This window comes from Cricetulus griseus, chromosome 9 (assembly GCF_003668045.3).
Source record: "Cricetulus griseus strain 17A/GY chromosome 9, alternate assembly CriGri-PICRH-1.0, whole genome shotgun sequence".
In the NCBI taxonomy this organism is placed as follows: domain Eukaryota; kingdom Metazoa; phylum Chordata; class Mammalia; order Rodentia; family Cricetidae; genus Cricetulus; species Cricetulus griseus.
Genome location: NC_048602.1, coordinates 4,132,607 through 4,157,539, shown reverse-complemented (window position 1 = coordinate 4,157,539; position 24,933 = coordinate 4,132,607). Strand labels below are relative to the sequence as shown.

Here is a 24,933-nt window from a genome sequence, read left to right as displayed (position 1 = left end):
TTGAGTCCCAGGACTGACAGAGTGAAAGTTGTCATGCACAGAAATTCAAAACAACAACAACAACAAAAAACTATGACACACCCCCATGTATATGGATAGAAACAAGCAAGAAGCAATCTTCATTGAGAAGGGTTAGGAGTGAGCCTTGAAGGGGTAGGAGGGCTCCTGGGGGTGGGGCAGCCTGGGGTTCTGCCAGTGCTGACTTCTGTCTGACCTGGATACAATAGTAATCAGGGCACACATGCTTCCAACAGCTGCAGCAACAAAACAAAAAAACTATCTCCCCCCAACTCCCGCAACATAGCCTCACAGTTAACATGGCTCTAGGTGATGGAGTTGCAAGCCAGCTCTTCCTCTCCTTTCTATAATCCAGTCTTCTAGCTAGGTGTGGTGGCACATGCTTGCAATCCCAGCAATGTGGGAAACAGAGGTAGGTAGGGCAATTGCTGCTAACTCAGGGTTAGCCTAGACCACCTAGGCCAGCCAAGACCACCCAGTGAGACCGTGTCTAAAAACAAAACCAGGTCATGCCTGGTTGGTGCATGCCTGTAATTCCAGGGTTAAGGAGATAGAGGCAGGAGGATTTTTTGTTCTTTTTTTTTTTTTTTTTTTTTTTTGAGACAGGGTTTCTCTGTGTATTCCCGGCTGTCCTGAAAGTCATTTTGTAGACCAGGCTGGCCTCAAACTCAGAGATCTGCCTGTCTCTGCCTCCCGAGGGCTAGGAATGAAAGGCATGCGCTACCACCAAGGCAGGAGGATTTTAAAAGTTCAAGGTCAGCGTTGGCTAGAGTACACATACTAAGGCAGGAGGATGGCATGTTGGAGAGCAGCCTGGATACGTAGGAAAGATCTTGTCTCCAAAACACAATCTCTATTCCTTCCTTTTCACACGTGATGCTTTCATGGAGAGAAAACCTATTAATTCCACCTTATAAACTACAGCCTGCCATGCTCCCTGTACTTACCAGGGGACAAAGTCTAGGGGAATGGGGTGAGGACAGCCATTGTCCAGCTAATGCAGTTTGCAGTGTCTTCAGCAGACTCCTGCACCACGGCTGGGATCTGCACCTTCGCCAGCAGGCCCAGGAGACTAGCAGCCAGGGACTAGCTGGATTAGAGCAGCTCCTGGGTTATATAGGTGCCCTCCAGACACCTAGTATGTCTTTGGTTCTAGAACGTCTTTACAAAAGGCATCAGCTGGAACTCATTATATCTGGCCTGGACCCAGGCTCCACACAATGCTTCCGGCTGGGCACTCTTTGCTTTCAGACTGCTGGCGTCTAGAGGAGAGGTACCTTTCTGGCTGAGTGGCTCTTGGCCGGTAACTATGAGTCACGCCAAGAAAGCCTCACTCTTGACTCGAAACATGCCCTCGCCTCACACAGCTGCCTTGTTTCCCTGAAACCCTGGAACTTCAACTGTAACATGGCATCAGCACATTCTAAAGCATTTCTTTAAAATTAACCTCATTATGCCCCTGGAGTTAGATTTGGGTCTGTTTTGATAGGTTTATAGCCTAAGTGTTTTTAATCAGTAAGCCAACTTTATTAACTATGACCAGAGCTGGGGTTTAGGACAAGGGCTCACAGGTCCACAGCGGAGAACAGAAGCCACCTTAGATGTGGTCTGGCCCTGTGCTGTTGGAGCCTCAAAACCACAAGCCCTTGTCTTACGGCTGGCAAACAGGCCTAGCACCTCTGCTGGCTCCTCCTCAGAAGGCTGCTCCCATGGGAGCTTGTCTCTCAAGGTCAGGTGGGCACATTAGCAGTTGGCCGCCGACACTCAGGACTGTGACATCCTTGGATGACTTCTACTCAGATACCTCCTCCAGGAAGTTGTCACCACAAGTCTATGTGGCAAGTCTCCATTTATCACCCTGATTCGGGAGGAAACTGTTATTTTCAAGACTTCCATTCCTACCTTTTTTTGGGTGTTGGTATGAAATCCACAACTTTGTAGACATTAGGCAAGTACTCTGCCACTGAACTCCACTGCCAACTCTTAAAACTCATTTTTTAAAGATGAGTGGTGGTGGCACACGCCTTTAATCCCAGCACTCGGGAGGCAGAGGCAGAGGCAGGCGGATCTCTGTGAGTTTGAGACCAGCCTGGTCTATAGACTGAGTTCCAGGACAGGCTACAAAGCTACAGAGAAAAACCCTGTCTCAAAAAAAACAAAACCCCCCCTTTTTTTTTTTCCCTTTTTCTTTTCTATGTAGCCCTGGCTGTCCAGGAACTCACTCTGTAGGCCAGGGTGGCTTTGAACTCAGGTCTACTTGCCTCCGCCTTCCAAGTGTTACGACTACAGGCATGTGCCACTGTCTGGCTTAAAGCCATCTTAACCAGTAAATTGAGCAGTACCATCTGGGCTCTCAGAGACAGACACCTTGATTACCTCACACCTTGACACATCCCAGTGTCAACACAAACTTTAAATTACTGAGTATGGTCTAGGGGCCCAACACTAAATGCAGACATAGCACATCCAGAGACTCAAGGAGCTTAAAATACGGATTCATAGAAAAAAAAGTCGCTTCTCGGCCTCTGCTGGGAATGCAGGGTCACGTAGCAGCCTGACAGGCCCATTACAGTATATACTCATTTGCTGTTTGCTAGAAGAAGGAAAACTAGAGAAATGTTTCTCCTCTTTTTTTTTTTTTTTTTTTTGGTTTTTCAAGACAGGGTTTCTCTGTGGCTTTGGAGGCTGTCCTGGAACTAGCTCTTGTAGACCAGGCTGGTCTCGAACTCACAGAGATCTGCCTGCCTCTGCCTCCCGAGTGCTGGGATTAAAGGCATGCGCCACCACCACCTGGCATGTTTCTCCTCTTTAGTCAGGTATGGTGGCTAACATTTGTGACCCCAGGAAGGCTGAGGTAAGATGGTGAATTCAAGGCCAGCATAGACTACACAGCGGTAACGTGCAATTCATTCATTCATTCATTGTGTGTGTGTGCATGCACATTAAAGTTCAGTTTAAAAAGGATATATGGGGCTTGAATTTGGAAGGGTGAGGAAAATCTATTCCTATTGTGGACTCTCCCCAGGCTCTCAGAGGTCAATCAGCTGAGCCAATGGTGATACTGGCTGATCACAGCTTCCTGTGAGGTGAGGTGTGAGATTCTAGGCCCTATGGAATAACTTCAAAAGCACTCTGGAGCAGTGCAATAGCACATGGGAGGCTACTGTAAAAGGGATGCTCAGATGGGAGGGTCGCTCAGTTGGCACACAGTCTCCCAGTGTGCACCAAGCCTTAGTTCCATCCCCAGTGCTGCAGAGACTGGGTACAAGGTGCAGACTTACACCTCATAGCTGGGGAGTGCAGAATAAATTCAGGATCAACCCTAGCTACATGAGGCCTGACAAAAATAACTAAAGGGGAGGGGAGCACTAGAGAGATGGCCCAGTGGTTAACAGCATTGGGGACCCGAGTTTGATTCCCAGCATCCACTTGGTGGTTCACAACCAACCAACCACCCATTTGTAACTTTAGTTCCAGGGGACCTGACTTTGACCGCCTCAGGCACTCACTGTGCATAGGCATACATAAAACAATACAACCAAGAGGTAAAATGCTCATTGGCAGATTCTCATCCGAGCCTTGTGGATCACAGAGACAGAGGATAACATGGCAGCTCTTCCACCTAAGGCTGACAGTGCTCCTGGGGGTGCTCCTGCATGCCTTGTGCTGCCATGGCCCACATGGCAGCAAATACTTTCTAGTTGTCAGGAAAAGTAAGTCTCTCACTTGTCTTTTCGCAGCCAGGGTTTCTTTAGAGTGTAGCGTAAGCACGTTTGAGGGGATACACGAGACTGGCCACCAGAGGACATTAGATGTGTCTCTTTATGGTTTGACACTTCCTTCCCTTGAGATAGGGCCTCTCAATGGACTAGAAGCTTGTTTCACCTGGGCTGTGTGGCCCAATGGCGGGGGTTACATGCATACACAGGCATCGAGTGCTTTTTTACATGGTCCCAGGGACCTGAACTCAGGTCTGCAGGCATTCATAGCAAGTGTCCTTACTCACTGGGTCATCACCCCAATTCCCCACAGCTAGTATTTTAGGAGGTAGAAGGGACAACACTACACTTTGAGCTGTTACAATGATTGATACCTACCCCAGTCACACACTTTTTCTTTCGCCTGCCTCTGTCCCGAGTGCTAGGATTAAAGGTGTGTATACCATTTAATGGTTCTGCAATTTTTTTGAGACAGGGTTTCTCTGTGTAGCCCTGGAACTCCCTCTGTAGACCAGGCCTGCCTCTGCCTCCCCAGTGCTGGGATTAAAGGCGTGTGCCACCACCACCAGGCTCAGCCCTATAATCTTAAATACCAACGATGCACCCTAGCTATCCAGAGCCAAACACCACTTCTCACACTGCTTAGCATCCTGTGGAGGTCAATCCAACCCTGCCCCAGAACCTCTGGGCTGGGTCAACACTCTCAGCCCTCACCCCACATCAAGTCCTCTTGGAGGGAGAAACAGAAGGTTTCCATCTTTATCACTTGTGTGGTGCTGAGGATTGAACCCAGGGCTGCGGGTCGACCTCTCCACTGCCTTGAGCTACATCTGCAGACCAAGTCTGGCATTTCCTACACCTACCTGCCCCCGGGGGTGCACTCTGGACAGTGTTCCTGTGTGGCCTATGTGTAGATGGCCTATTCTCACGCCACAGATCTTAGTGAGTGTACTGTGCTCACAGGAGAAAGGGATTTCCAGCTTTCCTACAATTACAAACAAGTGTAGGAAGCAGACACAACTTAGTTACTTCAGGGCGAACATTACCATTGCTGCATCTGGCACCCAAGATGCTTCCCATTAATCTTCCCATGGGAAGAGAATGTCACTACTTACGAAAGAACTTTGAGAACACGTTCACAGAATAGCTCCTGATAAAAGCCTTGCTTTTGGAAGGTGCACTGTGGACATACTTGCTGCCAGTTATTACTGGGACAATGAATACCCCAGTCAGTGACCCAGGGGACTATGAAAAAGTGTGAGCTCATTGGGCATGAGCATGAAGAATTGACATTTACAGCTCCTCTGGAACTGGCCGGGGACAGTATTTTTTGAGGTATTGGTACAGCACGTGCTTTGATGCTCAGAGTGCCTAAAAATGTGTTCAATGTCATGATTTGTGGGTCCCCTAAAAGGGTTAGCTGTTCATAGGCAGGTACACAGTAAACTATGGCTGCCAAGTACTGGATCTCAACAATTAAACCAAATTACAAAACATTTCCTTGTTCATCTACACAAAAGATAGAAAATTAAAAAATAACCAACCATCCTTAAGTAGTCTAATCCTCCTACAGTGCTGTTTCCCACACCCTTATCACTACTGAATGTTTTAATGGGAAAGGTAACAAAGATCAAATTAGATAAAAATACTTAAATCTTTGGATCCCTTTATTTCATGGCCTTCGTTAAAAACAAAGTGGCCAGATCTTTTTCACTATAGCTTAAATATTAAAAAGATTTATTAGTAATTTACAGTTAGCAACAAACGTGTACACGGAGTCACCAGTAGGTCACAGGCCCACAGCTGTGTCAGTGATGAGGATTCCGAAAACCCCATCTTCTTGAAGTGTCATCGCAACAGAATTCAGGCACAGCAGGAAAACAGGGCAATGGACGCCTAGCTTTAATGTCTTAAAAAGGGGAGGGTTACTCATCTGAAAATACAGCGAGGTACATTCTCATCTGTGATCATTTACATTCATACACTGAAAATATCTGTTATTTGGACAAATCCTGTGATCTGCTACAAAATGAAGTCCATACACTATGCATGAATAATTTATTCTTTTTAGATAATGGAATAAAGTTATCAAATCTTCATTTGTGTTCCAAACATTAAAAAAGAAATCAAAAACCTTAACCCTGGAAAGCAAAGGGAAAGGACCCACCCGTAGCCCTGCTCCTCAGCACACTGACTTCTGCAAGGACACGTATGTTTGCTGACTTTAAACGTTTATTCTTTAAAAAATTAGTTGCTTTTTATACAGCTATACAAAGTTCTTAATGTTTCTTTGGCAATGGAATATAATGGAATTTTACAACTATATAAAAAAGTTACCTTTGCCTAAGAAACAGTATTTACCTGTGTGTACATAGTTGACTGACAAAATTCTCTACCATCCAGCACCCTAATTAAGTGTCAAAATAAGCTACCTCATATTATAGGCTCTCCAAAAAGAAAAAGACACACACACACACACACACACGCACACGCACGCACGCACGCACGCAAACTTTCTGTGGCTCAAACACAGTATCACGGCCTATCTGCAGGCAGCTGGAAGTAATCACCAAATACAATTAATTAGTGACAAGAAAAATCCTTTCAGTGATGAAAAAAAAAAGAAAGAAAAAAAAAAAAAAAAAGACTTAGCGGTTCCATTCAGCTCACTGTGGTTCAACTCTAGCAAGGATCACAGCCTTCTGCTACTCCACATAACCTATGCTCATGTTTTAAGACAAGCCTTCCTGCCCCAAAGCAACTGCAGTGCAGCTTTGAAATGAAGCAGAAACACAGACAGACACAACCAAGTGCTGGTGACAGACAGACAGCAACTTCACTTCTTCATTCTTCACAAAGACTGAAACCACTTTCCAGGACCATGAAGAGCTAGGAGTCACCTATTTTCAAAGACTTGTTTGTAGACTATGCAGCAACTTTGTTGTCTTTCTAAAAAGGAAAAAGAAATATTAGTTCATGCTCTAAGCCAAGAGTTGTTTTCTTAGTTTGCTTAAGTTTATCCAGGCTACCTTAAATACACCCTTCTTCTTATTTTCACAGAAAAAAAAAAAAAAAGTTTTCTGGGAATCATTGCTTTAAGTTCCACATCTGACAGTGACTGGCTTTGCTATCTGCTCACTGTGTTTTCCAGTCAGCAGACGCGGTAGCAGTGGCTGGCCTGTCCATTCTACCTTTGGTTGCCCTAGTAATTAATTTAAATGCAACAGTTCCGTGAACTTTTATCTAGTTACTCACAAAACTCTTGAAACAAGCTTCATAAAATTCTTAAGTTTTGACATCCGTTACAATAATACAATAATCCAGAAGGTAACATAACATTTCTCTCTAAAAGGCATGCTAAGAGAAAGCGGTATTGGATGTAAAATATCTGTATATGCGTGCCTGTGTTTTCCAAACAGAGGCCAGGAGAGGCCTGGGCTGTGAGAGTCGAGTCTCAGAACCCATACTTGAGCTCTGTAAGAGCAGCACGCACTCGTAACTGTTCAGCCACCGCTCTAGACTCCTCCCAGAAAACTCTTAAGGGTTAAGAGCACCTTGGCCAGCAGAGTCCTTGCCTGCCACACATGAAGCCCTCGGCTTCATCTCCACCACTATGTGAACTAGCTGTGGTGGTGGCGTATGCCTCTAATCACAGCACTATGGAGACAGAAGGAAGAGAAACATTCAGCAATCCTTGGTTATACAGTTGACTCAAGGCCAGTTTAAGCCACATTAAGACCAGGCTTTAAAAAACAAAACAAATAAACAACACTCCCCCCAAAACAAAACAAAGTAAATTAATAATTTTTGTTTGTTTTGTTTTGTTTTTGTTTTTCGAGACAGGGTTTCTCTGTGGCTTTGGAGCCTGTCCTGGAACTAGCTCTTGTAGACCAGGCTGGTCTCGAACTCACAGAGATCCACCTGCCTCTGCCTCCCGAATGCTGGGATTAAAGGCTTGCGCCACCAACGCTCGGCTATAAAATTTTTAAAAAAGTCTACATTTGAAATAAGTTTGAAAAACAAATGACTGGGAAAATTAAAAACTACAACCAGTAAAAGCAGCAGCAGCAGGCAGCTCTCAAAGAGGCCCCAGTGAGCCTAACCTAGAACTCAGGGTTGGTTTACACAAGGCCAGGGCTTCTGCTTCCCTCAGACAAGCAGCCGCTGTCCGTATCCCTGGTTCTGGAGACCCAGGGTCTTCAGGAGTGGATAAAACTATGCACGTGTGTTTATGTATCTGCAACTGTACAAAACATGTAGGAAATGTCTTTTTTGTTTGTCCTCTTCCCGTTAGGGCCTATACAACAGTCTACCAACTATCTGTGGACTAGTGACACTGCATGAGTGCGTTAGAAATAAGGAACTTGCAGGTAGGTGAAAATACCGGGAGCTGGCAGTGAAGCCTAGCATAGAACACCGGCACAGCATGTGAAACCCGGTGTTCAATCCCTAGAACCCGTAAACAGGCAAGAGGATACAACGGGGTCTATGTAAATACAAAGTTGTTTATAAGGGACTTAAGCATCCATGGACTTTGGATCTATCTCTTGTAGCCAATCTTCTTACACACAGAATGATGGCCATTCCTATATTATTATTATTATTATTATTATTATTATTATTATTATTATTATTATTATTATTACTGGTTTTTCGAAACAGGGTTTCTCTGTGTGACAGTCCTGGCCATCCTGGAACTCACAGAGATCCTCCTGCCTCTGCCTCCTGAGTGCTGGGATTAAAGGCGTGCGCCACCAACGCCCGGAACCACACCTAGTTTTCAGTGACTCACATCCTAACAATAGGACAAGCGCTTCCTGGTTGGAAGACTTCATCTGAGGGCACAACACCAAACTATTTGTACAGCGTTACTAATAAACGGAAGCACGTATGGCAAAGGACAAACTGGAACAGAAACAAACGAACTGAAGGTGAACCCTGTCCCCAGCAAACCAACCTTCACACCTCCCAATTGCTTTCTTTCTTTCTTTTCTTTTTTTACCTTTCAGAAAGCAGTATGACCAATCCAGACCTTTTAGGGTCCAAAAGCCGTGGTTTTCTGAAAGGTTAAAAAAAAAGACAGGCGAAAGAGAGGGAGAGAAAGGGGTCGGGGGAGGGAGGAGAAAATAAAGGGGAAGGAAAGAGACGGAGTCATTTCAGAGTCTTCCTCCCCGACCCCAATCAAAAAATAATTATTTGTGTGTGTGTGTCTTAGCATGTGGGCGCACGCCCGTGCAAGCCAGAAGATTGCCCGAGGCTGCAGTATAGGCAGCTCTGAGTTGCCTGGCATGGGTGCGGGCAATCAAAGTTAAGCCTTCTGGAAGTTAACAAGCACTTGTAACCACTGAGTCATCTCCAGCCCCCATTTCAGATTCTTCATTGTCTCGGGACCCTCTGAAGAAACAGAGGACTCAGTCATCCACAATGGTGACTGTGAAGCATGGGACAGAAAGAAGCTGACTACATCCACACCTCAACCCAGACACCCCCCTTCTCACCTCTTAGTGGGGTCTAGTTTGGCTCATTCTCTGTGGTTCTATCTTTACTTCTGTCTCTGTTGAACCAAGTTTGCTTACAGTCATGCCCAAACTAATACCCATGTCAATGCTCAAAGTACTGATTGTGTATGGGGCAGCTGGCAACTTTAAGAAAAGCCAGCTGGGCAGAATAAGGTCCTGAATGAAGGGTCTTGCAAATTCATGGCTGGGTAACAGGAGCTATGACTTGAAGCTAATTCTGAGCAGTCTTAGCACATTAAACAGCCAGGACATTAAAAAGAACATACCTAGTCCCCAATCCATCAATACTGTTCTCTTTGCACAGAGATCCTCAGTAAGAGCTGCTTATAAAAACCGGACAACAAAAATCAAGCCAGCAAATCTCTGCAACTGTCCTTTGTTAGGACCAGTGAGTGGATCTCTGTTCTTTTTTAAATTTTCTTTCCTTGTCAAAAAACTAAGATACTTCAACAAGATAGTTACAATACTGCCTTAATTGACAGGCCTCTTTCACTAGATATACTATACACAAAGTACACTAACTACACAGAGCTGCGAAATTCTCTTCCAGTTGTTGGTGAATGCCAATATAGCAGAGGGCTCTCAAGTGCATGCCACGATAAAAAAACAAGAGCCGAGTGAGCTCTCTACAAACCTATATTAAGAGCAGTGACTCACTCAAGAGTCAACCTGCTAGGCCCAACACTCAGCGTCATCCCTCTCTGGTGCTGTGACCTTGGACAAGTTATTTAATATCTCTGTATCTGTCTCCTTTGTAAAACTTAGATAATAAGAACCATCTCACAAGCTGACGTGAGGCTTAAATCAGTGTGTGAGAGCCACTCAGCACCACACTGCCACTCAACTCACTGCTATTCGGAAGCCAAGGCTTTCAGATGGACAGGCTTGCTTTGCTTCCTAGAGTCTTTTGGTGTTAAAGTGTAAGAATCTAATCACATAAAATAAAGGTGATATTACAGTCATTTTTTTTCTTTTTTTACTGAATACTTTTAGTGTTCCTTAGTATGTTTCCCTTAAAAAATTTCTTTAAAAGACAGAAAAAGGTAACACTAATTCAGCTGCTAGCAGAGTACTCCTTTTTGGGGAGGTAGGGGCAGGGGTTCATGAAACCTAAACTCATGGCTCTAATCAAAAGGCAAAAGTCAGTCTTCCCGGTCTCCCTTCCTTCTGCTGAAAGAGCAGTTAGGCGACAGACAGCACTGTAGATGCTGCTTAGCCCGATGCCACCAAGAAGTATTCAATACAGTACCCTTTTCTTTTTTCTGAGACAGGACTTCTTTGTGAAACAGTCCTGGAACTCACTTTGTAGATCAGGCTGGCCTTGATACTACCACACCCAGCTATTTTTTATTCATTAGCCAAGAAATTAGTGTCCTTTAAATTAAAATATTCTAATCATGTACATTCTCCAAAAAGTTAAAATAAAAGTTATTCTGATTTTAAAAATAATTCTGCCAAATTAGAGACAAATAAAATGTTCTGAAGGGCAACCCCACAGCATGCTGCTATACTTACCCTATATTCAAAATCTGCAAACTCCCTGCCCCCACGACCACCTCTAAATCCACCACGAAATCCTCGTGGGGCAGTGAAAGTCCCTCCTCGGCCACTGCCACGTCCTCTGCCTCCTCGGAAGCCAAGGCTTCCTCTGCCTCGGTAGCCCCCACGGCCACGATTGGGACGAAGGGGTATTCCAAACGTTTCAGCATTTAACCTTCTTTCTTCAGCCCAAGTAGGTCTCCTTTCTCTGTTACACAGGAGCAGATGAACATTAATTAGTGAGTCACCTCAAAACAGCACATCTCTCAGAAAATCTATACAGCCCTCAGTTTCCAATTCTGGATAAAATTTTAGTTGATTTCTCAAAACAATTAAAATAAAACAAACAAATAAAACCCAAGCAGTTAATCTAAATTCTCCCAAGCTTTTGTGGTAAGTTCCATACATTCCCTTACTATGTTTTCACATGATACAGAGGCCAGTCTGCTATAAATAGAATTGGTAAAAAGATGCTAGAAGCCTTAATATGAAGATAATTAAGAGCAAGAGGATATACAATTGATTCCACTTGACCCATAGAAAAGAGGTCAGAGCCTGGCGTTGGTGGCACACACCTTTAATCCCAGCACTTGGGAGGCAGAGGCAGGCGGATCTCTGTTTGAAGCCAGCCAGTCCACAGTGGGAGTTCCAGGACAGCTAAGGTTACCCAGAGAAACCCTGTCTTGAAAAACAAAACAAAACAAAAAAAACACAAAACAACAAGAGGGGAGGGCGCGTGCTGGAGAGGTTATGAGCCCTAGTAGCTCTTCCAGAGGACCAGAGTTCAATTCCCAGCAACCACATGGTGGCTCACAGCTATCCGTTATGAGATCTGGTGCCCTCTTTTGGAGTGCAGGGATACATGCAGGCAGAACACTACACCCACAATAAACAAACAAGTTATCTTAAAACAAAACAAAACAAAACAAAAGAGGGCAGAGCTGGTAGGAGAGCCCGGACTTAATGGCGCTAAGAGATGAAGGTCCTGTATCCTAGCCTAACCTCTGGACCTGATGAGATTAAAACCCAGCCAGTGCCTGCATCTTTACACCAGATGTTCAGCCCAGCCGGGCCTCCCTCCCTATCCACGCTTACAGCTGCAGTCAGGACAAAAGGTAATGTGATGTGGACAGCAGACGCTGCAGCTCACTGTGCTTGGCTGGCCCTCTTCAACAATCTGGACACTTTCTGGACCGTTACTATATATAATATGACAGAACTGTACTGTATGAGTCAATTCTGAAAAACATTTTCCATCTGTGTCTACTTTCATTAGAATTATGATGCAGACAGGGTAATGGAAAGGCTTACACGTTACATGAACGCTTCTCTTGTAACTGGTATCTAAATGTGACTACATCCTTAAATGAAAGTGTAAGTTTGTTTTTCCCCCATAACACAGGTTGGCCCTGAACTAGTTACATAGCCAAGGTTGACCCTGAACCCCTGATCCTCCTGACACCACCCCCTACCCAAGCCCTGGGATAATAGGTTTAAGTCTATGATTTTTCTTTTTTGTGTTAGTAGGATAAAACCCAGGGCCTTGCAAATATGCTAGCCAAGTTTTCCCCCACTGAGCTACATCTTTAGCTTTTATTTATTTATTTTTATTTTTATTTTTAAAGAGACAGGGTTTCTTTGTGTAATAGCCCTGGCTGTCCTGGAGCTCTCTTTGTAGACCAGGGCTTGAACTCACAGAGATCCACCTGCCCCTGCCTCCCAAGCACTGGGATTAAAGGCATGCGCCACTACCACCCGTTTGGCATGTCATTTAAAACTCTTGGGTTGGTGAGGTGGCTCAGCTGATAAAGATGCTCGCCAGTAAGCTTCACATCTGGGTTCCATTCCTAGAAAACCACATGGTAGAGCACTGGCTGTTCTTCCAGAGGTCCTGAGTTCAATTCCCAGCAACCACATGGTGGCTCACAACCATCTGCAATGAGATCTGGTGCCGCCTTCTGGCATGAAGTGCAGGCATAATACAGGTAGAACACACTATAAATAATACATAATACACAAATACATTTTTTAAAAAGTTGCTGCTTACATTACATTTTATGATATCAATTATATATTAGAATGACTGCATATAGTCCATAATGGGATCTGGTGCCCTCTTCAGACATAGAGGCAGAACACTGTATACATAATAAATAAAACCTTAAAAAAAAAATCAATTATGCGGCTAGAAAGATAGCTCAATAGTTAAGGGCACTGGCTACTCTTCTAGAAGACCTAAATTCAACCCCAAGCTCCCACATAGCAGCTCACAAACTTCTCTAAAGGATCCGACGACATTCTTTTCTTCCTCTGTGGGCACCGCATGTACATGCTCTACAGACAAGACACACACACACAGGCAAAATACCAATACAATCCATATAAAATAAAAATGGATACACACGCCTTTAATCCCAGCACTCCAGAGTCAGAGGCAGGATCTCCGAGTTTGAGGCCAGCCTGCTCTACAAGTGAGTTCCAAGACAGCCAGAAAGGCCTGTTGCACAAAGAAACCTTGTCTGGAAACAAACAAACAAACAAGCTTACAGTACCTATTATCATCACAAGAAATATTGTCGAAGAAGGACTTAGTTTTGTCGTAATAGCAGTTGGGGCCAAGAGGATCTTCCTCATCAGCGTTCCCTTCACTGTTCTGAGTGTCAACTCCGGAGTCCCCTTTATCTTCACCATTTACAGGTTTCTCTTGTTTTTCAAGTTTGTCTTCTAACAAAAAACATCCAAGTTAAGATTCTAAGTATCTAAGTTGAAAACATCTTTACCTAACAAATTCTATCTTATGAGTAGAAAAATAAAAATTTACCTTTTAATTTAAGTTTATTATGAAACTCTCTGTCGATTTCTTCCTTGTTAAATTGTGCATTTGCACTTTCAAAGTCAAAGTCTTTCTCAAATTTCATTGGACCATCTCGACGGATACCAAATCGTCCCCTGCCACCTCGATGACCCCCACGTCCTCTCCTTGGAGCAGAAGGAACACCTGGAACTATGGTAAGAAAGAATATTTATAACAGACATTCAGTATGTAGCAGCACTGTGGTCTACAATATAAATGTTTAAAGGTCTGTATACATATAGCATGTATGGATTTTTATATAAGTAATAAATGGGGAAGAGATGGTTCAATGATTGAAACAAACAAACAAAAAACCCCACTGGCTGCTCTTGCAGAGAACCTGGGTTCAATTCTCAGCATCCACATGGTGGTTCACAACCTTCCAAAACTCCAGTTACAGGGAGTGACGGATGCCTTCTTCTGACCTCTGCATGCACTAGGGACACAGGTTGTACACAGACATTCATGCAGGTAAAGCACACACAGACATGTAATGAAAGTCTTGCAACAACAACAACAACAGAAACTGGGGTGGGAGAGGAATGATTACAATCTCTGGGACCATTACAGTGGCAAAAGAGAACTGACATCCACAAGTTGTCCTCTGACCTCCACATCTGTAAATGGCACATATATAGAAATAAATATAAAAAACAAACACACACAATTCCTGCAAGTTGTCCTTCAACCTCTACAGGTTCACTGTAGCACACACATGCCCACACATACAGACAAAAACAGATGTCAAAAAGTAACAAAAACTAATTAAGTCGCTAAGTTAGTATGTATATTAAAAAATAGAACATCAAAGTTTCTATGTAATTTTTACACGGTTGTATCTAGGAAGATCACAACAAAGATGTATAACTGACTGATCTGGGGCCTTCCTCACTATGTTAACACAGGCTCTAGAAGCTCTGTTCTTTCTGCCACGTCCCTCACAGCCACCCAAAGCAGGGTCCTCTGTGGAAAGGGTAAGAGCAGACAAGATGTACAGTAAGAATAAGTGAGCACTAGTGAGCACAAATGCACTGGACGGTGTTCTTCTCACAACTCAGGTCCTTCATGGCCCCACTTACTCAAGTCTCCCTGCATCTACGCGTTCCCTTTCTGTAACAGCACCACAGGGCTTCAGCCAATCTTCTGAGATAGCGTAAAGCAATATGAAGAAGCATCATAGTGAAAACTTAGGAGCCCAAGCATCTCACACACACGTGATCAAGAAAAAGACAGAATGTGAACTAGTACTCGGGGTGAATTTAACTCTAAAAAATGCAGAACACAAAGCAGGATGAATTTAATGAGGTACAAATCGAATAGTTATGCGAACTGTTTAACATAGTTACAAGAATCAAAAGCAACAGCCGGGCGGTGCTGGCGCACACCTTTAATGCCAGCACTCAGGGCAGAGGCAGGTAAATCTCTGGGAGTCTGAGGCCAGCCTGGTCTACAAAGTAAGTTTCGGGACAGCCAAGGCTGTTACTCAGAGAAATCTTGTCTTGAAAAATCAAAAAGAATCAGAAGTGACTTCAGGGTAACAGGGGGATGCTCACAGTTTGTGAGGACTGGCAAGTAAACTGGGGGACACCAAGCATAAAAGCCCAGAGTAGCAGATCCAGACCATTAAGTCTAGATAAGCAGGTCTTTTAACACATTCAACTTTATTATTAAAGGCAACTCAGTTACAGGCCAGGGAAAGGCCTGCTTCACCTTAAGGTTCTGAAAAGGAACACCTACCTATGTGTGTAAAATCCAAGGAGAAATTGCGAGAACATCCCCCCCTTCTGTTAGTGACCCCTAGTGGTGGATGAGGGTAGTGAAGCCTTTTCGTTATCTTTTGTTTGTTTTTGTAATACTGCAGACTGGACCTAAGGCCTCCTGGATGCTAGGCAAGCATTCTACCATTGAGTGTCATCTCCAACACAGCTGGTGAGGGTTGTTTTTGTTTTTGAAACAGAGTTTCTCTGTGTAACAGTCCAAGCTGCCCTGGAATTCCCAGAGATCTGCCTACCTCTGTCTTGAGTGATGGGGTTAAAGGCCAGCTGTGCCCGGCTTACAGGTGTTGAGTTTTGAAGGACACTCTTAACAATTATATATTATCATTATGTTTTAATTTGGAACAGTCTTAGATTTTGTTTTCCATTAATAAATTGGAAATTAACAGCAACATGCTTATTAAATACTAAATATTGTCAAGGAAAATGTAAAACCTCACTAAATCAATAATCATTAAAGAAAACGCAAGTTCTTATACAAGCCGTTCAATTTGAAAAAGTTAAGGGAGTTTGGAGAGGCAGCTCAAAGAGCACTTGCTACTTTTAAGAGACGACTCAAATTTGGTCCCCAGCACCTACATTAAATGGGCCACTTCATGTAATTCAGTTCCAGGGGAATCTAACAGGCATGGGGTACACATATATGCATAAAGGGAAAATACTCATACACAGTAAAAAAAAACAAAGATCTCTGCGCTGAATTTGGTAGCACATGTCTATTACACCAGCACTTGGGAGGCAGAATCAGGAGATGGAGGGCACCCCTAATTATTCAGTAATTTCCAGGCAGCCTGCGCTGCATGAGATTGCCTTAAAACAACCAACCAACCAACCAACCAAACCCCCAAATTCTGGATTTAAACACTTTGTGTGAACACTAACTTACTCAGATTTGGCAGTCGCACCTTTATCTGGAGCCAGCCATCTTGCTGGTGCCTTAAATACTTTTTTAAATAGTTTTTTTGGGGGTGGGGTGTCAGGAAATTGCTTATAGATAAAGAGTACCGGCTGATCTTCCAAAGGCTGACCTTCTAAAGGACCCGGGATTCCCAGCACCCACATGGCAGCCCACAGTTACCTGTAACCCCAGTTCCAAGTGATCTGATACCTCGGTGGGCAACAGGCATGCACGTGGCAATCATACATGCAGGCAAACACTCAATACATATAAAGGGCCGGCCGAGGGTAAAGCTCTCCTGCTGCACAACTCTGAGGGCGGCTGTCTGGATGCTGGGAGGGCACGGTAGCCGCACCTATGATCCCAACTCTCAGAAGGTGGAGGTGGGGGAGCCCTGGAGCACGCTGGCTAGTTAAACTAGCATAATTAGCAAGCTCAGGGCTCAAGTGAGAAAGCCTTCCTCAGTATGTAGGACGAAGAAGAGTGATTGAGCAGGACATCTGATGTCAACCTCTGGCCTCTACACACATGCCCATGTACACATAAGCACCAGGACCCAAGTTCCGAATACACGTGGATCCCAGGAGCTCACTAGCACCCAGCCCAGGCAAGTTAATGAGCTCCAGGTTCAGTGAGACTTCTACCTTAAAAATAAAGTGGAGAGTGACCAACAAGGACACCTAATATTTATTCCCTCTGGCTTCCATCTCCACGTGCACACATATGCCAGAACCTGGACATAACCTGCCCCCAACACCCAACTGGACCATCAAGTAGAGTCTTTTCCAGAAAAATAGTACTTCAGAAAAGCTATATTAAATTAAATATAGACATAAGAGTCCATTTTCCAGCTCCCTTCCCAACAGTAACATCTGAACTACTGTATACTAGCAGAACTAGGAAACAGACACTGGCAGAGTGCAACTAACCAAAGTACAGATCTTCCTCAGATGTCACTCATTTCCGACATCCATCTTCTGGTGTGTCTTTCTGTAGAGGTCAGCAATAGTCTGCCACATGTGCAGACTCACAATAACCCACTCTCCTGGGTCAGTCCTGCGCAGTCGCCAATTCCCACCTTTCTTTTTCAGGGCAACTACGCATCTTGAAATGCTTTTCCCCATTGAGATCCACAGCACATAGCCTTCAGACTCAGCTAACTTCTGGGCGTGGTGGCACATGCCTTTAATCCCAGCACTTGGGAGGCAGAGTTCCAAGCCAGGCATGGCTACCCAGTGAGGACCTGTCACAACCAACCAACCAACCAACCAACCAAGCAAGCAAGCAACCACAAAACCCCTCAAATCAAATGGGCCCAAATCAAATAGACCCAGGAAACTTACCTATTTGCCTCTTGGTATCATTTCTGAGCTGCTCATTTTCTGGCCTTGGGACTTTATGAACTTCAGCTATAGAAAGAGACATACAAAGTGACAAACCAATTCAGAATATATAACCAAAAATTTCTGCAAAGTTAGAATGGAGATGGCAATACCTGCAACAGCCCCACAAAAAATACCCCCACACTCCCACCGCTTTGAGTCAAATTTGAAAGACCGGAACTCTCTTAAAATAAAGTTCAGCTTAACCCTGCTAGGGCTGTTCATATAAAGTAACCCTCTTGGTGAAATGAGAAGATGGAGAGTGATCAGTCAGTGCAGGAACAGTAAACAGCTCAGCTCTACCTCGCCTGTGCTCTTGGTTGTCTATTGCTTTCTGGCTGGTGGATGGCAAAGGCCTGGCTGGTACAGGGCTCCTTCTCCCAACAGGTGCTGGAGCAGGTAAGTGGGCCGAGGCGGTCTGTACTGCTTGTTCCATGGTTGGACTTTTTCTCAAAGGGTCTAACTGAGGGCTTGATCGACCTAAAATGTAACCAAAAGATAATAAACTACCCTAACCTGGGATTTCAAAACCATCTAGACTTTGTGAAAATAAGTCTAGAGTTTTATTCTGCTACCTTAGATCCTCAGGATAAAACTGAATTCATTTTATTAGACCAGAGTTTAAATCTACTTATCTTTAGTGGGCTGATGAATCAGCAATGAAAACAAACAAGAAAAAACCAAAACCCCAAAACAAACAAGAACCTCACAAAATACATAGTAGCAACACCACTCCATGACTTTATCTCTTTCTTTTCTTTGTTGTTTGAGATATAGTCTCTCTGTAGCCTTGGCTGTCCTGGAACTCACTCTGTAGACCAGGTTGGCCTCGAACTCAGAGATCCACCTGCCTCTGCCTCCCGAGTGCTGAGAATTAAAGGCATGCGCCTGACACTGTAGGCATGTCAAATGGAGGCTTTCCCTAATCACAAGATTATACTGACACATTCAGATTTTTATTTTTTGGAGACAGAATTTCATACAGTCCAGGATGCCCTTAAACTCCTGATTCTCCTGTCTCCATCACCCAAGCACTAGGATTCCAGGTATGTATGTATGTTCCTGTAAAAGACTGAAGCATGAGGCTCTGTCACGAGAATGTAAACAATAAAGCACGGCCGGTAGATGAGTAATTAAATGCCAGAATTAAAGAGGCAGTGAAAACAATCTGAGAATTCCAGAACAGTCACACACATTCCTAGTCATATAGAAGCTCCCCTGCCATGTCTCTGCTTACCAAGGATTTGACTTATTAAAATGGCATTAAATCATGCCTTTTTTTTGGGGGGTGGGTGGGGGGTTGAGACAGGGTTTCTCTGTGTAGCATTGGAGCCTGTCCTGGAACTTGCTTTGTAGACCAGGCTGGTCTCGAACTCACAGAGCCTTGCCTCTGCCTCCTGAGTGCTGAGTGCACCACCACGACCTGGCAATAACCATGCTTTTTGTTCCTGTAATGTTTGGTCTACATTTCTTTTCTTTTCTTTTTTTTTTTTTTTTTTTTTTTGGTTTGTCGAGACAGGGTTTTTCTGTATTGCTGTGGAGGCTGTCCTGGAACTACATTTCTAAAGCTCTCAGATTCCATGACATTGTACCCAAATAGAGAATTCTGCTTAAAAATTACCTTCATTCTAGAAAAAAAATTCCCAGACAGGCCACTGTCTACATCTGTCTAGGCTCAAGCAATTGTGGAAGAGGGTGGGTGCCGACTACTCTCTGGCTGTAGAACACTCAGGCTCCCAGGGATGATTTACTGGCACTATTCTCCAAATATGTAATTACAATGCCTATGGGACTTCCAGATATTTATGGCAAAGTTCCTTTAGTCAACAGTTGAATTACCAGTAAAACACTGGAAACATGAGGTGCTATTAACAGAAACCCTCAGTTCTTGTTGTCTCTGGCTCACAGGAAACACTGCTAAGCATTGCTTGAGACTGACGGGGATGGCTAAACTGCTCAGGCTGGCACTCACCACCTGGACTCAAGTGACGCTCCTGTCTTAGCTTCTAATGCAGTTGCCTATGCGGCAGAGGTCACAGCACAAGCCAGCACGCACTTTTCAAACACTTCAGTTTTTCTTCCTTCTCCCTTTCGAGCACGTAGAAAAAGCTGGCCTTGAACCCGTGACAGTCCTGCCTTAACATTCTATATGCTGGGATTACAGGTGTATAGCATCATAAGCAGCTTGAAGGGTTAAGATTTGAGAAATGCCTGTTGCTGCAGTTCATTTTATAATCAAATGACCTTTCAAATTGATAAAACTTCTTGTATCACTGCTTTTCTGAGAAGAAAGCCTGTGACTCTGGATTAGTACAGAGGTGAACACAATGGGGACACACATTGAGTCACCAGCTCACTGGCTGCATACTAAATTTCCTTTTTACTAACAACTTACCAATCATGATGTTGATTTCACCACACATAAGGATTAGGAATAAATCCAGAAATGACTTCAGCAAATCAAAACAACCTTGAGTGACCATAACACTCTTATTATATAGTTTAAAGAAAGTCTAGGGACTGGAGAGATGGCTCAGAGGTTAAGAGCTCTGACTGCTCTTCCAGAGGTCCCAAGTTCAATTCCCAGCAACCACATGGTGGCTCACAACCATCCGTTTTGAGACCTGGTAACCTCTTCTGGTGTGCAGATATACATGGAAGCAGAATGTTGTATACACAATAAATAAATGAGATCTTAATAAAAAAAAGAAAAGACAGTCTCATGTATTTGTGTGGAATTCAGAAATTTCTCTATTTATTTAGTTTTTTGAGACAGCATTTCACTGTGTAGCCCTGGCTGGCCTGAAACTAACAGAGATCCACAAGCCTCTGCTTCCAAAGTGTTGGGGTTAAAGGTGTGCGCCACAACGACCAACCTTCTTATTTTCTTTTTATCCCGCGTATGTATCTGTGCATGTGGAGCAGCAGTCTCCGCTGGGGCAGAATTGTCTAATACACAAACTCTACAGAGCAGCCCCAGCTCTTACTGAGCCCCCTGTCCAGTCCCCGAAATCTAAACATTTCAGTTGGTGAAATTTAAATGGATTCTTAGCTTCCTGTGCCATAGATTTAGAAAAATATTCACATCAGAATTTAATAAAACTACTTCTGTTTTCAAGTCTTCAGTATGAGGGAAGGAATCCAATCTTTTCTTAAACCAACAGGCAACAATGCCACGGGAATAATCAGCCCTTTTCTACTATAATTTAATCTAGAAATATTGATCTACTCGGCTGTGCAAAAGACCAAACCCAGATTATCACACACAGCTAGGGAGTGTTTTGCCACTAAACAACACCACCCGCATTGTACATTATTTTATTCACCTTTAAATTTATTCTAATAGTTTTATTATACTTATAGCTTTTGGTTTTTTATGTATATGTTGTTTCGCCTGCATGCGTGTACCATGCACATGCGTTGCCCACAGGGGCCAGAAGAAGCTGGATCCCCTGAGTCTGGAGTTACATACGGGAGCTTCCGTATGGGTGTTGAGAATCAAACCTGGGTCCTCGGAAAAAAAGAAGCAAGTGTTCTTAAACCCTGAGCCACATCTCCAATCCCTTTTATTATTCTTTTTTATTTACTTATTTACTTTGTATACAGTGTTCTGTCTACATGTATCCCTGCAGGCCAGAAGAGGGCACCAGATCTCATTACAGATGGCTGTGAGCCACCATGTGGTTGCTGGGAATTGAACTCAGGACTCTGAAGAGCAGCCAGTGCTCTTAACCTCTGAGCCATCTCTCTAGCTCATTATTATCCTTCCTTTTATATATATGTAGTTTATTTAACTTTATTTTATGTGCATTGGTATGAGGGTGTCAGATGCCCTGGAACTGGAGTTACAGACATTTGTGAGCTGCTATGTGGTTGCTCTTAACCGCTGAGCCATCTCTCCAGCTCCCTCTTTTGTTTTTTTAAAGACAAGAGTTTGACTATGTAGCCCTGGCTATCCTGGAACTCAGAGGGATCTGCCTGCTTCTGTCTCCTCCAGACTGTCAGGATTAAAGTTGTGAGCTACCACACAGCAAAATTTGTATTTTTACAGGAAATTTGGTGATCACAGGGGCAAGTCCCACTTTATAATTCAGGAAATTAAGGCTTATATTCTTTCAGTAAAGAAAGAGCTCTAACACACCTATATACTTAATTATGTTTTTGTTCAGAACCCTTGGAAGCTAGAGGTTATCAGGTTTTCCGTTTAGATCCCACTGTGGAGTCATGGGCAGTTCTGAGCTGTCCCATGTGGGTGCTGGGAACCCAATTCAGGTCCTCGACAAGACTAAGTCCTCTTAACAATTATGACTTGTGGCTTCAGAAGCACTACAAGATGGTTCTTTTGTGGTGATCCTCTGAGACAGAAGGTCCCACATCTGTGAGGCGACAGACAAGACTCGATCGACAGCATATATATCAACAGTTTATTTCTTTGGACAGGTTTTCAAATTCACCTAAGAGTTCAACCTTCAGGGGTGAGTCTAGGATGAACCTGATAAACTTTGTAAACAATTATCAAATACATAATGCTCATCATTTCAAATCCTATTTGTAGAAAGTTTAAAAAGTAAAAATAAATAGAAGCCATTCAGTAAAACATTTATTGCAATAGAGTAACTGGGGAAAACAAAAATTCCCAGACTAGCCAAGTATGTTGGTACACACCTGTAATCCCAGCTCTCAGAAGGCAAAAGCAGGAATATACTGAATTAGGCTAGCCTAAGAAGTGAAATCCCGGTCTCAAAATCGAAATTTAAAGAGTGAGACTCCAAGGATACACAATGTTAATAACCCTTCAGAACAAGAAAAAAAAAAACTGCTAGAGATGTTTAGAATGCAAGCAGTTGACAGGCAGAAGAGCTTACCTTGGGCTAGCTGTGGTTTTACAGATCTTGTGTCCTGTGTGAAGGCAGAACCAACTGCGCTGCTCTGGGATAAGGTACTGCTATTCGATGCTTCTGTTCCAAAGGATGTCAATGAGCTCCCAGCTTAAAAGGATTAAAAACAAAACAAAACAAAACACAACAGCATTTTACTGATTGTTTAGGACCCAATGCATACTTATAAAATACTAATCTTGAAAATTAAATTATACAAAAAATTTGGGAAATCTATGACAGTGTAGGATGAAAAAAAATGGGATTATGTAGTCCTATGGCCTTCAATCAAACAGTTTTTGGAACACATACTGCAAAAATAAAGCCACAATCAGATGGTGAGCAACAGAAACAATACATTGGCAATTACTGTGACGTTTGCAGTGAGTCACCAGACGCCTCCACTACACGCTTTCTTTCCACCGTGTAAGGCAGCAGACAATGGACTCTGCCTGGAGTGCCAATTCAACGCTAACCAGCTGTGTTCCTTCTATTCTCACAGTGCCCCCGCTCCTTGACATAATTCTGCCACTGATTCATGTCTGCAACCCTCACCTCAAACACTCTATCATGCTCTCCACTCTGAAGGAATCGTGGTGCTGCATTTTGCCCAACAGTTACAAAAGAGTGGGAATTATGATAACAAAATGACTAGAAAGGACCCAGTGCTCTGCCATCCTTGCTTCCCCAATCTTCTCTAAGACGAGTGGGTGAGCCTTTATGTATTTCAACCATCCCTCTACCTCTCATTGGTATACCTCTATGACGGGAGTCAGAATAAGCTTACATAATACAAATACAATCACACCATTATGGTATGTGGGACCTCTCACGGTTCCCGGTGTCCGCCAACTGTTACCTCAGTTTATAAAGCTCTCGTTACTTGCCCTCTCCTCACATCATTTGTCGTATTTGAACCCGTGAAGTGTGTAAACCGTCGTAAAATGCAATGTGCTCATTTCCAGGGTACTCCAGTTCTTTCAACTATCTCTAACCACGTCAGCCATGGTTTTAAGACGCTGTGCTGTTCCCCAGGCTCCTCCTGGTTTGATAAATTCTACGGGCCAATCAGAATGTAGCAGTACCTCACACATCAAGTACTCTCTCCCACCAGGGCACATCCCAGTTAGGCTTCTGCTCTGACCAGCTCTGGAAGAGACGACACATCACCCCCACAAATTCTGGGAACACAGCAAGCATTTTTAAAGAGCCTGCTCGTGTTCTTGAGCAAGGCAAACATAAGCTAGTCTGCAGGTGTGCACTCTTACCTCCTCGCTTGCTGCCTGCTGCCTGCTGGAGCACCAATTCAATGGCAGCAAACTGTACCTTCTATTCTCACGGTGCCCCCGCTCCTTGACTTAATTCTGCCACTGATTCATGTCTGCAACTCTCAAATACTCTACCATCATCATTACTATTAGTAGCGACAAGGTCTTACTATTTAGATCAAGCTTGCTTCAAATTCAAAGCCTCAGATTTCCAGATACTGAGGTTTCTTAGTTGTTTCTATTGCTGGGACGAAACCCCATGACCAAAGAGCAAGTTAGGGAGGAAAGGGCTTATTTGGTTTACACTTCAGCACTGCTGTTCATCCCTGAAGGAAGACAGGACAGGAACGTGAAACAAGGCAGGATCTCGGAAGCAGGAGCTGATGCAGAGGGGAGCTGCTCACTGGCTTGCTTCCCCACGGCTTTCTCAGCCCGCCTTCTTATAAAACCCAGGACCAGAAGCCCAGGGGTGGCACCACCCACCATGGGCCGGGCCCTCCCACTTTAATCACTATCGAGAAAATGGATCTCAAGGAGGCATTTCCTCAGCTGAGGCTCCTTGCTCTGATGACTCTAGCTTGTGTCAGGTTGACACACAAAACTACCCAGCACATGGGGTAATAGGCACGAGCCACACCTGCCTCCCAAACCACTTTTTATCCAAGGCTCCACCACCGCCTGGCTCTACTGTCCACTCTTTAATAACAACATGGTCATACTGTTTGAATGCTTTACTTATTCTGAGATCCTATTTCTATCAATCTGAGTATGTCCACATGGTCTTATCTACCAGAGAAAGGGTCTGGACACATTACTCCTCCAGTGTCCTTCATGGTGACTAACTCAGCATGTCCACAGGGGAGAGAGCGATTTCCTGTTTGTCCCTGCTTATATTCTGATCCTGCCCAGGTACATCACTTCCTGGTATTACACGACAACTCCTCTGTCTACACTTCCCAGAATCCTCCTTGTCTCCTAGTACCTATCATCTTGCCTGGCCAATTTATTCATCAACCAATAAGACAAAAATATACACAGAAGAACACTCCCCATCACAGTGCTTAAAGAAAGCCTACTTAGTACA

The 24,933-nt window shown here is 43.9% G+C and overlaps 1 protein-coding gene across 4 annotated transcripts in view; it reads right to left on the bottom strand.

Moving 5' to 3' along the window:
* Positions 1 to 5,386: 5,386 nt before the first annotated feature.
* Positions 5,387 to 24,933, bottom strand: part of Lsm14a (LSM14A mRNA processing body assembly factor) — a 41,981-nt gene continuing 22,434 nt past the window's right edge. Inside the window, exons 4-11 of one of the 4 annotated variants that reach the window (XM_027430264.2) lie at positions 22,570 to 22,692; positions 18,008 to 18,184; positions 17,666 to 17,731; positions 13,617 to 13,799; positions 13,348 to 13,519; positions 10,772 to 11,003; positions 8,740 to 8,796; positions 5,387 to 6,686 (exon numbers count right to left, since the gene is read on the bottom strand). In XM_027430264.2, coding sequence (XP_027286065.1) covers positions 8,773 to 8,796; positions 10,772 to 11,003; positions 13,348 to 13,519; positions 13,617 to 13,799; positions 17,666 to 17,731; positions 18,008 to 18,184; positions 22,570 to 22,692 — 977 coding nt within the window. In that variant the 3' untranslated portion in view covers positions 5,387 to 6,686; positions 8,740 to 8,772. The remainder of the gene's footprint in view (positions 6,687 to 8,739; positions 8,797 to 10,771; positions 11,004 to 13,347; positions 13,520 to 13,616; positions 13,800 to 17,665; positions 17,732 to 18,007; positions 18,185 to 22,569; positions 22,693 to 24,933) is intronic. The other 3 variants (XM_027430266.2, XM_027430265.2, XM_035449340.1) reach the window with 3 other exon arrangements.